Here is a 14,799-nt window from a genome sequence, read left to right as displayed (position 1 = left end):
CTCTGTATTTTAAAATAAAGAGATATGCTTTGGTTTGTTATGGAGAGCATGGCAAAATCAAAGCCAATCAATTCAAGATAGTCACATACGGGTCAGGGCATGGATACCTAAAAGATTGTTTGCTATCTTTGCACTGCAAAGGAATGACAACGTTAAATTTAAATGACTGAATTCCCATTTATTTCTGTTCTGCATCTGATGATTGCCACCCATGATTCTAGTTGTGGGCATTCATATTTTCTATTCAATTAAAAACAAAAACAAAAACACCTGACTCCACGAAGACTGCTATTGAGAAAGTGTTTTTGCAAGCTCAAAGAGAAACCACATTTGCTCTGAAGAACCAGAGTGGATCCCATTTTTCTGGCAAGTGAAAGGGCTGCCTTTGTGTCATAAGCACAATTACGAAAATGTGGGTCAGAGAGGCTGTCGTGAGTGTGGCTCAGAGACACACAACAGCCTTCTCATCAAACACTATCCTCACATTCCCAGGGAAAACAAACATGAGTGGTATAAAAACACCCAGAGAAGGTGGCTTTGAGTAGTTTGTCCTAGAAAAACAAACACAGCTTGGTCTGTGAGAAAAATGGCAGACAATAAAACATGTTAGCACTGCCGGTAGTGTGTGGCAAGGCTAAATATTTACTTTAAAACAATAGGGGATTCAATGGGTTTTATGAGTAGCAAAATGCACTTCTGGAATAACAGAAGGGATCTCTCTCACTCTTCTAGAACAGAGAGTAGAGTTTCAAATGGCCCAGCGCAAGGCTCCTTGTGCAACATGAGGTTGGTGGAGGAATTAACCCAAGTTCACTGATAAGTGAACTACTACTTGAGGATTAGCAAAGAGCACCAGTTGGCAGCTGTAATTCTTAACTAGGAGTGTAGCTCAGAATCCCGGGGGGAGGGATCAAACCTCACGTGTTGGATGATACCCAGAAGACCTGGATCAGTGGGCCCAGAGTTTGTTCTGGATTCGAATGCACACATCTGGTTTTCCAGATGAAGAATCTACCCATAGAATACTTCTGTTGTTTTTTGGAATAGGATCTAAGCCTCAGAAGTCATTGTCACATCAATTTCTGAAGTACTTTTGATAGCATTACTGATGGCAGAAGAGGTAAGGAAAACTAAAGAATCATAAGCCACACAGTGGCCTAGTATGTTAGGGGTTCTGAAAAAAAATCAAAGATTTCCAGAAATGTAAGAGAACTCAGGAGACTAACTAATGATGAGGGCAGCGCCAATGACCAAGCATGTAGTAAGGTCAAGAGCTGTGCTAGGTAATTCATGTGCAGACCTTAAGAAGGAATGGTTTCCCTGAGTTGACTCAGGCTCAAGCTGAGAATGGCAGAGTAAAAACTCCAGGTAAATGATTATTTGGAATATTGACTCCTGGTCAAGGGACAAGCTTTTGAAGTTGCTTTCCATTTTAACAGCATGTTGCAGTCAAGTAGGCTGCTTTCTGACAGATTTGAACACATTTATCTGTGGGCTCAGGATGGGTCATGAACTAACTCCCAGACAGGAAGCCTTGCCTCAGAGGGGTCTTGGCACCTTCCGAGACCACAGGCATTGCCTTCGGAGCTCCAGCCTTCAGCTGGTCACAGCTCTGCAGAAGGCTCCTTATCAGACTGGGCCAAGGGGGCAGGAGACCTCCGCCTCTGCTCTGACCCCTCTGATCCTATATCCACACCACAGTCAAGCAAACAAGATCACCCCACTGCTTGCTTACAACTCGCTGACAGGGCTCTACTAACTGTAGGGGGACGTCCAAACTCCCGGCCTAACAGCTGAGACACTGTGTGAGCTGACCCTCGCCTTTGTCCAATGGCTTCACCCTCCTCACTTCCTTCTCCCCTCACCCCTACCTCTCCTCCACATCCAAGCCACAGATTCTAATGACACCAACCTTCTGTACCAGACTGAGTGCTAAGTCAGTGACTGTGCTTGCTTTGCCGTTGCACCCAGAGCGCCTGGGGCATAGCTGGCACTCAGACAGTGTTGAATTGGATGCTGGCTGGCAGTGTCTCCTGAACACGTAATGGTGCATATTACAATGACAGAACAGCTGGCTGTTGATCATGGAGCCCTAAATTTCTTTTTTTCCCTTCCTTTCCTTTTTCGCTTTTGTTTTTTTCCCCCCCTACGATCAAAATTTTCAGAAAGGGAGAGGGGAGAGAAATTAACATTTTAATGAGCATTTAGTACACGGCAAGCACTGATCACAGGACAGCTCTGAGAGCTTTATCACCCTCACTGCAGAGATGAGCAAATTCAGTCTGAGAGGCTAACGAACCTACACAAAGTCACAGAGCCAGCAGGTGTCAGAGTTGACACTCACACCCATGGTGCTACAGCCTGTGTCCTTTGTAGTGCACTGTGCTGCTTCCACGTGTTCAGAAACAGGAGGCCTCGAGACAGTGCTCTGACGTAGGCGCGGCTGCCTCCCATCCCACGGCTACCGCCCTGTCTGTACTTACGTTTGCTGTTAGCTGGGTGGTCAGAGCTGAAACCTTCTCCTGGGAGGCGTCCAGTTCCCGCCGCAGTTTACGAATCTAAAGATGGCAAGGGACAGAGTTACTTGCTTTGGGAGTCTGTTTCCAGACTGAATTGGGTAAAACAATCCATAATAATGAAAGAGGAAATCCAACCAGCAAACTGTTCCTTACCTCTGACTGGCATTTTTCTTCTGGCTGCAAAGAAAACATAAGGGAAATTAGACAAGTTGAGGAAGAAAGAACAGTGCAGTCCAGCCCACAGGGAATACCATATTTGGATATTTGCAGCAGTTTGCAAGATTTATTAGTTTCTTTTCTGGTGTATTTCTTGGGATAAACTGGTTCAATTAAATTGACCCGTCAGAAAGGTCAAATCCAAACAGCATATTACTTTTAAAAATTAGGAAGAATTAGAACACCGCTCCATACTTTGGTTGTTAAGGAGCCATCCTGCCTCCCACGTGGAGACGGTGATAAGGTAAGGCGCTCAGGACATGTACGTGATGACAGGGGTATGAGCCAGATTTAGCAGTTTACAGGATGCCCAGTCAAATTTGAATAGTTTTTTCCCTAAGTCTAAGTAAATTCCATGCAATACTGGGGACACACTTATACTAAGAAATTATTTGTTGTTAATCTGAATGTCAAATTTAATTGGGTATTCTGTATTTTATCTGGCACTCCTTTCTAGGGAGCAAGGAAGACTGCTCTTGTATTAATTCTGCCTCATTTTATCCCTCCCTGTCACCTCCTTGGGGCACTACAGTGGGAACAGCAGCAGGGCAGCAAGGCCTCAAAGTCAGGAGGGCTGGGGAAGCCCCTATCAGCCAGGCTGGTCACTCCACGAGTTGTCAAGATAAATGTGACCTTCATCTTCCTGCTGCCCCACTTTAAGTCTCCCAGTTACCTGTGATCCTGGGGAGTGAGGGTTCATCTTGCTGCCCCTTTTACTGGCAGAGCCTTCCATGTCGGCTCTGCGTCTGCGGTGACACAGGCACCTGCCAGGCAGACAGTCTGAGACTATCTCTGCCCATAGGTGGGAATCCACATGGGTGGTGGGAACCTGCTGCAGGAGGAACCTTTCTTTCCCTCTCCTCTGGTCTCCATGGGGGCCTGTAAAGAGGCACCCACCCCACTTCCTGGAAATGTGGAAGTGTTCCTGCCCTCTCTCCACCCACCACTCCAACATCCCCAGGGTGAATCAGTGACCTGGAAACCAGTTAGGTGAGTGAACAACAGTAAGGACCCTATTTTGTCCTTGGGTCCTCAATGAGTGTCCTAATCCAATTTCACTAGCAATAAACCCATTATTTTTAAAGATCAGCATCTGATTTTTAGTGTATAAGTATCTACTTTTCTATTAGTTCAGAATGCAAAGGGGTATGAGTCATTAGAACCCATGAACCCTGCACCCATCAGCTGAGCAGGTGGATGGCTGCTTCCTGTCTGATCTCCACCCCAAGCTCCCCACTGCCCTCCCTCCTGATCCTGCCCTGGAGGGTGGAGCCCCCACCCTCCAGGCTGGCTCCAAATAGCAGCAACTAATTTTTAAATACACGTGGCCAAATCATTTAATCCTTGCAGTAACCCCCTAAAGTAGGTTTGTTTGTATTCCTTCTGAGGTTCAAAGAGGTAAAGTGTCTTGCCTAAAGTCACCTAGGTGAACAATCTCCTTATCTAAGAAATGCTTTCGGAAAGTTGGAAGATGTTCTCAAGGGTCACTCTTCCCTCCCAGCTAACAGTCATGCATCCCTCTTTGTCTGTCTGTCCATCCATCCATCCCACCACCACCACCACCACCTATCAAGTATTTACTGATTTCCTACCATGGGCCAGGCACTGTTTTAAGAAACAGGGATTCAGCTGTGAACATGACCAGGTCCCTGAACTCGTGTTGCTTACATTCTGGTAGTAATGACTGGCACTTATTGAATGCTTATCATGTGCCAAGCTGTTCCAACCGCTTTACATTCATTATTCATTTAATCTTTATAACAACTCTTAGCGTAAGTACTAATACTATTGCTTTCTGTTTTGCATATGTGGAAACTGAGGCACAGAGAGATTAAATAGTTTGCCCACGGTTGCAGTTGGTTAAGTGGCAACCTACATTCTCAGAGAAGGCACATGTGAGGACAGCTGGGATTGCATCCAAGGTCGTCTGGCTCCAGAGCCTATGATCTTAATCAGCACATTCTCCTGCTCTTTTACAATAGCTACATTCTCATGGAGGCTTTCCAGAAATAAGACCCCTGACTCCTGAGTCTCATCCAAAGAAGAAAAGTTAATGGTGAGAATGCCACAGCTATCTAACATTTGGGAGGCTGGTGGAGGCCTGTTAGCAGGCTGAAACATAGATATAGGACCAGTCCTACTTCCAAACACTTCCATCGACAGTCCTTCCCCATGCCTCTGCCACTGTCTGCCACTGTGCCCACCTGTTTCTGGGGTCTGGCCCCCACTACCAACAGCGCCGGGAGAAATCACGTGCTCTGCATCTCGCCCCACCTGCTGCTGTTCTCCCGCACATCTGGGAACACTATGTGAAGCTGTGGGCCTCCTTCCATTCAGCAGCTCCTCCAGGAACTCAACTGCTCTCTACCAACCAAGGAAGCAAGTCCGGTGCCAGATGCGGCTTCTTAGATTTTCTCTACTCCAAGTCCATGACTTCTCCATGGCAATTATTTATCATCATATAATCCTTTCTTTCATTTGTAATTAAAATTGTGGGCAAATTTTAGGCAGAATGAGCATTCTTGAATATCCAAGAATTACAGAGATTTCAAGGAAGGAAGCTACTATCGTCCAATAAGAGCCTTTAAAACTCTCAGCTATTAAGCAGACTCCTTGTTCTGAGTCTTTGGCAACTTAAGAGACTGCTAAGATCTCTTTTTAGACAACAAACAAGAACTTGTTCACTTTAACTTACAAAGGTGCCTGGGGCGTGTGTTTTGGAATTTCATCATTACCAAGAAGCTAATAACAGATAAGGGCCATGCCTCAGTGCTAGGTAGTAGCAGAGCCTAGCCAGACTTGCAGTTTTTACTGAAATTAGTAGACTACTCCAGCATGAACACATTCAGATGTTAGGCTATTTCTTCTTAAGTCTGCAAAAGCAACCTAAATTCTCAGAGAAGGCACGTGTGAGGACAGCAAATGGGAACCTCTGACTCCGTGACTCATGGAATGTCAGAGATCGTGGGGGCCTGGGAAGGTCGCCTCGCTCAGCTTCCTGACGCAGAGGGAAAACCGAGAGACACCTAGAATAACAAGGTGATTTCTCAAAAGTCACAGGGTGAGGAAAAAACTAAGATTAGACCGCAGGTCTCTTGCTATCCAGATAAACATGGAATTAAAAATTATTATTATTAGGTCTTTGGTAATTTGTTGAATTTATGTTAACTCGGAAAGGACAATTTCGAATTTCATGAAAGCACCATCTTCGTGTCCACAGACCCAGAACAGCAGCTACTAGAAGAGAGCCTTTCACCGCAAGAGCTTCCGGTGGTTGGTGTGAAGGGGCTGCCCCAGGAATTGCAGGTGACAGTTTCCTAGATCAGAATTCTCACAGGGTGGAGAAGCTCATGTTCTTTCCCTCCGAGGCTGGCCAGTGTGGGCCAGATACCCGGTTTTTACCCTCCTGAGAAGGGCCCACTCCCTTCTGTGTCACCAGGAACCCCTGGGAACGCCACAGGGAAAACACAGGGCTGGGGCACTGGCACATCTGCTCTTCTGCTCTACACCAAACAACAGAGGCCCACGTCCCTAGGTGTCCTCTGCTGTCTCTGGCTCCCTGTTTCAGTGGCAGGCCCCTTTCTCTCCTCAGCCACCTCCCCGGGGATCAGTCCAGAGCCTGACATTTACACGTTGCCAGCAAATATTGCTGAAGAAGTGAATTTAGATTTGAAGTCCCATCCATGGTACCTATACCTCAGAGTTTCTTTCTGGAAGAAACAACTTAGTTTATCCGCTGGCTGACAACTGGAAGCCATCTCTATGCTCTCTTAGTAGAGAATGGCTTAAATAACCTCTCCCCAAGGTACTCATATAAAGCCTTTAAAAAGAAAACCAGGACTCGGTCATGAAATATCAAACAATATGACTAGCTCAAGCAAAGAGGAATTTTGGAGTTGGAGGGGTGTGGTGGATAGGAGTAGAAGCAAGAGTTTCTAGGTCCTTCAAATCTAACCATGTTAGCAACCACTAAAGTCTGTTTGCTATAAGCTTAAGAAAGAACAGTCAGGCCCTGGTCTCTTTAACTTGATTGTCGGATGGCCTCTTATTTTCAGGGGGCTATATATAGTTTATCCTGCTGTCTAGCCCAGAAACCTGGCATTATCAAAACCTAAATTGTTAAAACATTTGTTTCCATGGAATTAAGAGGTAAATAATTTCCAATTCCCAATTACTGAACAAATCCAGTAATACTGAAAATCCAAATGTATTTGGTTACACTTGGCTTTTGTTCAACAGACCTCTCATTGACAATGGCTAGCATTTAAGAGTGCTTACTCTGAGATATGTGTACTATATTCATTGCTTTATATGCATTTTATTTCTTTCAAACCTATTTTTTTGAACAGTTACTATGTGCTAGGCACTGTTCTAGGCACTACGAACAAAAACAAACAGTCCTTGTCCTCAAGGAGTTTATATTTTAGGGAAATGTAACCTTTGTAACATTGAATCCTTATTACAGCTCTATACAGTAGGGACTGCTATCATTTCTACTTTACAGATAAAGAAACTGAGGCAGACAGATTAATAAATTGCACAAAGCCTTTCTTTTCCAAGTCCACCAGCAGGTGGCCAAGGCATAGCACACATTCTAACTAGTTACCACCCAGAGCACAATGCCACTTTAACAAAACAGCCAGTTCTTGATTTTTTTGGTTGGTACATTAATAGCTGGTTGTGAATTTCAAATCCTGTTCTCTAATTAATTGATCCCCTTACAATGGAAATGTTCTCTCTAGGAAAAATGACTTTATTTTATCCTTGACACGTTAAATAAAGCTGCAGTCCCCAGGTACCAGGCTGTGGCCTGTTAGAAACTGGGCTGTGCATCACTGCCTGAGCTCCACCTTCCCCCCACCCACACCGCCCGCCACCAGCCGTCCATGGAAAAATTGTCTTCCACGAAACTTAGGAACCAGGCTGCACAGCAGGAGGTGAGCGTGGGCAAGCAAGCGAAGCTTCGTCTGTAGTTACAGCCGCTCCCCGTCACTCCCATCACAGCCTGAAACCCCACCCTCTGGTGGAAAAACTGTCTTCCATAAAACTTGTCCCTGCTGCTTTGGGGACTGCTATAATAAAGGACTCCTAGTTCTCACGATCACAGCCACACAGCACTGATTTATACTCACCGTAGAATAAATTGACGATGTGCTGGAAACCAAGGAGAGTGAGGATCCATGAACTATTAAGAGAGAGAAAAAAATAAAGAAAAGGTGAATTGCACAGCTGGCTGCTATGGAACCAAAAAGGGGGGAGGGAAAGAGAAAATCAGCAATACAGGACACCAGCAGGCTTAGAATGACTTAATCTCACCTTGATCCAACCTCTCCTGGTTTGGCGATAGGTCAGTGACAAGGGATAATTTACTAAGGAAGTCGCTTTGCTATTACATTTTTTTCTATAAACTACATTTTTTTCTATCAAACAATATATGATTACTGAACAAAAATTTTCAAGTGAAGAGGAGTGTTAAGAAGCATATTCACTGTCATAACCTGCAGTGACTCACAATTCCATTACCTGGAGGCAAACTGTTACCGTTCCAGCATACTTTATTCTACCTTTTTTTCTAATGTATTCATTCCTCTGGGGTTCAGATTGCATGTATATCTTACCCTGCTAGCATCTGTCACTTGTACATGCAAAAAGATGAACTGATTATTTTGAACTTCAGAGGCTGCTGGCCACAGTCAGTTCACTCTAGATGACCGTGTAGCAGAATATTTGTTTAGAAAACATATCCGCTGAAGTATAAATTCCTTGATTTCTAACATGCCTGGAAAGTGACAGGTGGGATACTCTTTTGTTTCGGACCAGTACTTTTTGACTAGAACCATACTCGTATACCGTTAGCACACCCTCCTGCCTTCAGCCAGTGGAGACATTTTTTATTTGTTTTAATTTTAAATCTTTGCTAGGACTGCATATTCTGGCTGCCTTCTCTTTTTGGGAACTAGTTCTTTAGTTTCTTGGTAATCTCTTGACAACCTGTTTGAAAGACAGAAATATTCCTGTGTTACCTACCTTTGTAGGCACAATGTTCTTGACCGTGGGTGGAATGCCTCTACTCCCACACTGCGCTATGACCTGCAGTCTGAAAGTGGGAGGCTGGAGGGTAACTTTCCACCTGTGCTAAATGGCATTCACCTACCACCCAAGAAGTGAACTCGTGTTGGATTAGCGGTTGGCAGAAGTTACCTGCCAACGAGATACCCGAGGAGCAACTCAGCCTAACACTCAGGCAACGTCTCTACCGTTTTTCCAGTAAACCTTCCCTTCCCTCTCATTCTTCCTTTATATGTTCCTATCACACTACAAATCCTGCACTTCTCTCCCAAGCATGCCCTAGATAATACTCTCCCACCTCAGAGTCTTTGCCCATGCAGTTCTCTTTGTTTAGGATGCATCTAAATACTGCCCATCCAAATCAGATCTGCTCAGACAACATCTTCTCCATGGAGCCTGTCCTCATTTTCCCTGACCGCCACCTGCATGGACTTCCTCTTTCCTCTGCACCCACAGAACTCGGCTTGCCATTCCAGCCCTCTTCTTAGCAGGTGCCTATTGCTCTGAAGTGGTCCCTACACTATCACTTATATCCACGCTCCTTAGCAACGCCCTCAGTTCTAGATCTTTTCCTCCATCCATGACTAATCTGACTCATGCCCCATAAAAAAATCAGTTTAAGGTGTTAATGGCCAATAATGGCTTTCAGTGTTAATATGTCCACACATTAACAGAGGCTTCTAATGCCCCACCCTAGGGGTCTAATGTTCCAAAGGGGTGAGTTACTTCAGCTTTATGACACAGACCACAGTGGAGGTATTATAGTGGAGGCCAAGTTGGGTGAAGAGATGTGGGTGACATGCAACCGCCCTTCAGTCACACTTGCATGACTGCCCTGCCAGCGGCTGGCTGCGGTGCCCTGCACTGGGCTGCTGTATGGCCTTCAGCTGCAGGAAAACGGAGGTTTTTTTCTCTTATAATTCTACATCTTATACACACAAACTTGCTGACACAGTTTTAGCAACAAACTCAGTGCAAACTTAGGGCCACAGGCAGAGAAGAACGCATCTGGCAGGCTTCAGGTGGAGGTAATTATTTTTCTCCTGTAATTAACTCCTCTCACTTGGTAAATAGCAACAGCAAGGCTGTGTTCCAAAGAAACAAATTCCCTGATTTCCAGAGTCAACCCCCAAATGAATGTGGCTTGCCTGAACCATTGCAGTTGGCCCTCCTTCAAGTGAACGGAGCCAAGTCAGAGCCTGGGTTATGCATCGTGAATACTCTTGGACAACAAAATGCTTATTGTAATTACAGAGCCAAAATAGCTAAAGCATGCCAGGTGATTTTCCTCCCTGTATCTGTACCTCCCAAACTTTTCAGCTACAAGGAGCCACAGACAATATTTAGGCCACCTCTGGCACTGGGGAATCTGAAACTCAGAAAGGTTAAATGACTTGCTTAAGGTCACACAGTAATTCAAGAACAGGATCTGCTGACAAAGAGTCAGTCTAGAGACCACTCTGCCTTTCAGAGATCTGGTTTACTGGTTTCTGTTTTGTTTTTTTATTTTAAAGACTTTTGGTGTCTTTTAGAGTGGTTTCCTATTCCCTTCAAGCAATCTACATATAGACACAAGCCAGGACTGATGTTTGAGAAGAAAGATACTCAGGTGGGGGTGAAACCACTAGATAGAATGAAACAACTGGGCATATTCCAGTCAATAAAGCAATCAAGTGCCTCTGACCCCCACCGTCAGAGAATTTGCAGGTAACAATCCCAGACTAGGCAGGAGTTTCAGCCCTTAATTAACAAAAGACTAAATTAAGGCGGAGAGCGGTTAAGTGATAAGTGCAAGCACACACAGCTGGTCAGGAGCAGAGAGAACAGAATCTAGGCCTCACACTGTGGTTCTTAGCTGGGTACTGTGGAAGGAGCCAGGGAGAATGAGATGCAGTTCCAGTGGCTAAGGACTGCCCTGCCTCTCAACTAGCAAAGGAAGCATAACAAAAACAGAGATGAAAGATCAGGGCTTGCCTCAAACAGGTTAAAAAAAACAAAACAAAACACCCCAGCTGAGCCCAATGCTAAGGTAAAGTTGAGTAGAAAGACAGGGTGCTGGGAAGCAAAGACTTAGGACATTGTTCTAGCTGCAGAAAGTCTTCAAGCCATTTCTGCCTCAATTGCACCATTAAAAGAAATGAGGGTGATAATGGCCCCTGGGGAGAAGGATACAACATAACACAACAATTATAACAATAGCTACCATTGATTGAGTACTTACAATCCGCCCCCTTTCAAAGTTATTTGCTAAATGCTTTCCAGGATTTATCTCACCTAATCTTCACTTCAATCCTCCAAAGCAGGTACAATTATTTTCCATATTTTAGTGAGTAGGAAACAGGTTGAGCAGGGTCAAGTTCCTTCCCAGAGTCACACTGTTGCCAGAATTTGAATCCCAACTGTAAGTCAGCGGCTAGAAACACAGCAGAGCTGCAATACAAGCTTCCCTTTATTAGTACGCTGCTCTGCTCCTGTGGATTTCATATAAACTGATACGGTGGGGGTCTTTGTGTTTCAGATTGCACTGGCTCTTAGTGATGACTGGTGAAATCATGGGAGTTCTTCTCTCTAGACATCCATTTTAAAAATGCCTCAAGCATCCTCCTAAATGTACGCTATTAAAGTTGACTTTAAGATTGCATAATGCATCTGATGGAAATGAATTTACCTGAAATAACTTTGAAAGGCTGCATCTGGGCCATGTCTGTACCTTATCTACATATTTATGATTCCCACCTCCCTCAAAATGGACAGTGCTAATTAAATTGCACAAAAACTTCACACAAACACTTGTGCTAATTCTTCCTAAATTTCTATTTTGCTGCATCGTACATAATACACCAAACATGAGATGTGAATTTCTCCCCAACTGTTTCTGCAATGTTGGGAGTTTACAAATTCAAAAGAAAAAATAAGTCTTTACTCAAAGGAATTAAAAAAACACCTAATTACACAAGCCCTATTTTGTTTTTGTACTGTAATAGCTTTGGAAGAAATAAAATCCATCTGATGCCAAATTTCCCCAAAGATGAAAATATTATGTATTCATAGTCTATCGACAGCAGTCCCTATCCCTTCCCCCAAAGTTTGATTTTTACCCCTGTGCTTCAGTTCCATGTCACCATGAATCATTAGGTTTACAAAAGTCTAGACACTGCTTATGGGCAAGCACTTTTTATCAATGTCATTTTGACATCCCAGATATTCTGCAGTTGTGCTGCCTGCCAGCTTGATTCCAGATGGAATAAATAAAAGCTATCTGACAATGATACGGTAATGGTCTTGGGCCTTGATGAGGCGAAGTGCTCTTGTTTGGACAAGTTTCAGTACTGAGTGTGGTTCACGCAGGTATACACACGGCAGAGAAGATGAATCCAGGGCAGGGCGAACTCCATATGCAAGTCCTCATCAGGGAGGCTGGGAACCACTCCGTGGCCATGCTTGGCCGGCACATCAACAAGAAAAAAGTTCAAGACAAACTGCCTCCTCCTCCACCTTAGGGTCATAATACGTCCTCCGCTATTACTGCTCCGAGTGGTTATAGCATTAATTTCTAGCTCTTAAATCTAGCAAAAACACTCTCAGTTACTCAGGCTCCTCCCCTCCTTAATCCTCTGTCCCAGCAGGTTCCCATATATGGATTTACAGACTTGCATCTGCTCACTGGATGTCACTGGATGCAAATGATACATAAATCAGGGTGGACAGTATTAAGTCTCCGAAAAGATTCCAGGGGGCAACTGCTCTGTAACTAAATTCTTGAAAACTTTTGTTAAAAAGGACACAAGGCAAAAGCAGAAGCCTGTGTCTTGTAGTTTTCTCCGTTTGATTGTAGTTTTCTCCGTTTGACCTGGGATTTCCTGAACAATCCCAAGTTTGTTCTTCCCTGCCTGGAGGATGCTGGTCGTATTTCTCCACTCTCATAGGGTCAGGGAAGCACCTATGACTTGTCCTCCACGTTCTGGTTAGTCATTGGTGAAAAAGGCACAACTAGAGGTATGGTCCTCATCTTCGGCTCCATTTGATCCAAGAGTGCCCATCCTCTGGCTGGGGACTCTGAGCTGCCAGGAAGCCAATGCTGAAGCTGTGTTTTGACAGCTATGTTATTATAGCTTTGCAAGCTGTGTCATTACAGGCTATGACATGTGATAACATTATTATGTTAGCATTTATATGTATTATCTCATTTAATGCTCATAATTCCATGCACTGAATACTATTATTATTCTCATTTTCTCAGTGAAAAACCAGAGGTGAAGCAACTTGCCCAAGATCATGTACCTAAGTAGTAGTGGAGCCGGAGTTCAGACTCTGCTAGTCTAACGCTATATTCTCAATCACTGGGCAATAAGCCTCCAACGTCCTATCAGCCCCATCTTTGTGGGGTCGGGGTGACATCCGTCACAGCATTTTGACAGCTTTCTCCCCTAACTCACACCTCAAGTGAAGGAACAAAGGAAAGGAGAAACGAAATGAGTTGTGAAAACAGCTGGCAAAGTTGCCCACAGAACTTTTCTCTCACAAATCTGATGAAAATTAACAAAACATATTCATAAAAATCCAACCCCGAAAATAGTCACAGTTAGCAACCGAAGAAAGAAAAGGGCATAGCAGAACACAATAAACTTGAAACACTGGTGTTTGAGAAAAGAGATAGAAAATTCTGGAGCAGAGCAGAGAAGCATGTCTGCCCAGCCCCCCAGAGCTACACGAGAGTGTCGGCACAGGGAAGGGAGCTCTCCAGCAACTCCCTCTGCCAAGATGGGGAGCCAGTGTCTGAACCTCAAGATGGAGGTGCATGCCAAGAAGCTGTGGCCCAAGTCAAGGACAGAGGCGCCTAGATCGGAACTCAGTGCCATGGCTCATCAGTGTTTTCTCAGCAGCCTCTTCCCTAAAGTCCTAAAAGGTTAATTAAGGGCCAGACCTTGCTACTGAGTGTTCCCTATCCCTGACCCCAAGAGTAGGTGGGAGAGTTGGAAGCACTTACAGGTGGGCTCTCAGGTAAATGAAGTGAACTTAGCACAGAGGACCATTAACCACACGGAGTAACCTGGGAGATGGTGAGACTCCTTCCTTACCTTCCTCAAACCCATCCCGGAATGAGCCAGAACGGCTCATGGTTCTGCTCTTCTCATCCAGGGACATGGAGCTATTCCGGAGGCGGCTGTCCGTGTACGGATCATACTGCCCATCGGCATTGGACAGGCTGTGGGTCCTCAGCATGGCCGGGTTGGACAAGCTCATCTGGGTAACAGTGGTGGGACTCGCTGGAATGAAAGGAATGGAATCAAACGTTGGAAATTCATGTCTCTGTTCAAATCCTGGATGGGGACAAAGAGGAGGCTGCTTATTGTCAGCCACATGCATTCCTGCCAACTTCTCTCCCCTGTCTATTTTCTAAAAAGGTAGTCGCATCAGCACTTGAGTTACACACTGAGAGCTAAAAATAAGGGTGGAAAGGCAGGTCAGCTCTACAGCAAGGCTCTGGGCCTCGGCTTTCCAACTTGGCACGTTCAGACAGGCCAGTGTCACCTTCCAAGCATGAGCTAATTACTCCCCAGGCTCATCTGGAACGATTCTCTCTAAAGCCAAAAGCCCAAAATAGTCCAAGGAGGCTTTTGATCAGATGGGAAGCATTTGTGCATGACAAGAATCTCTTGCCTCAAAGAGTTACGGCTGGGAAAGAATAATATGAACACAGGTCTCACGGCCTCAGATGGGGAACACTGTATAAAAAGCTTCGATGCAGAGGAGGCACATTTGTCATAGCTAAAACCAGCTTTCTTAAGAAAATTCTGTGTGTTTTAGTAATGTATAATATATTTTCAGAGGTAGTCATTTAGCCAATCAAAAATGAAGAATTAAACCTCACTTGATTACAAACCACATCTATCCTTTAAGCCTCTGAATTTATCATTCACAATATTCGGAAAAGGCTGCCTCTCTAAAGAGTGAGATGAGACTGGAAAAGATTTTCCCTCTGTGAGGCCCGCAC

General features: G+C 44.6%; 1 protein-coding gene across 6 annotated transcripts in view; it reads right to left on the bottom strand.

The window, feature by feature from the left end:
* The window catches only part of NAV2 (neuron navigator 2), a 372,791-nt gene that overhangs the window by 41,476 nt on the left and 316,516 nt on the right, over window positions 1-14,799 (bottom strand). For all 6 annotated transcript variants that reach the window (XM_045557674.1, XM_045557675.1, XM_045557676.1 and 3 more), the window contains 4 exons: window positions 13,883-14,071; window positions 7,868-7,920; window positions 2,673-2,696; window positions 2,484-2,558 (listed from right to left, as the gene is read on the bottom strand). In XM_045557674.1, the coding sequence (XP_045413630.1) occupies window positions 2,484-2,558; window positions 2,673-2,696; window positions 7,868-7,920; window positions 13,883-14,071 (341 nt within the window). The remainder of the gene's footprint in view (window positions 1-2,483; window positions 2,559-2,672; window positions 2,697-7,867; window positions 7,921-13,882; window positions 14,072-14,799) is intronic.

The sequence above is a fragment of the Lemur catta genome, chromosome 7 (genome assembly GCF_020740605.2).
Source record: "Lemur catta isolate mLemCat1 chromosome 7, mLemCat1.pri, whole genome shotgun sequence".
Lineage (NCBI taxonomy): Eukaryota > Metazoa > Chordata > Mammalia > Primates > Lemuridae > Lemur > Lemur catta.
The sequence above is the reverse complement of the archived record's forward strand: the minus strand, read 5'-3'. Positions and strand labels throughout refer to the sequence as shown.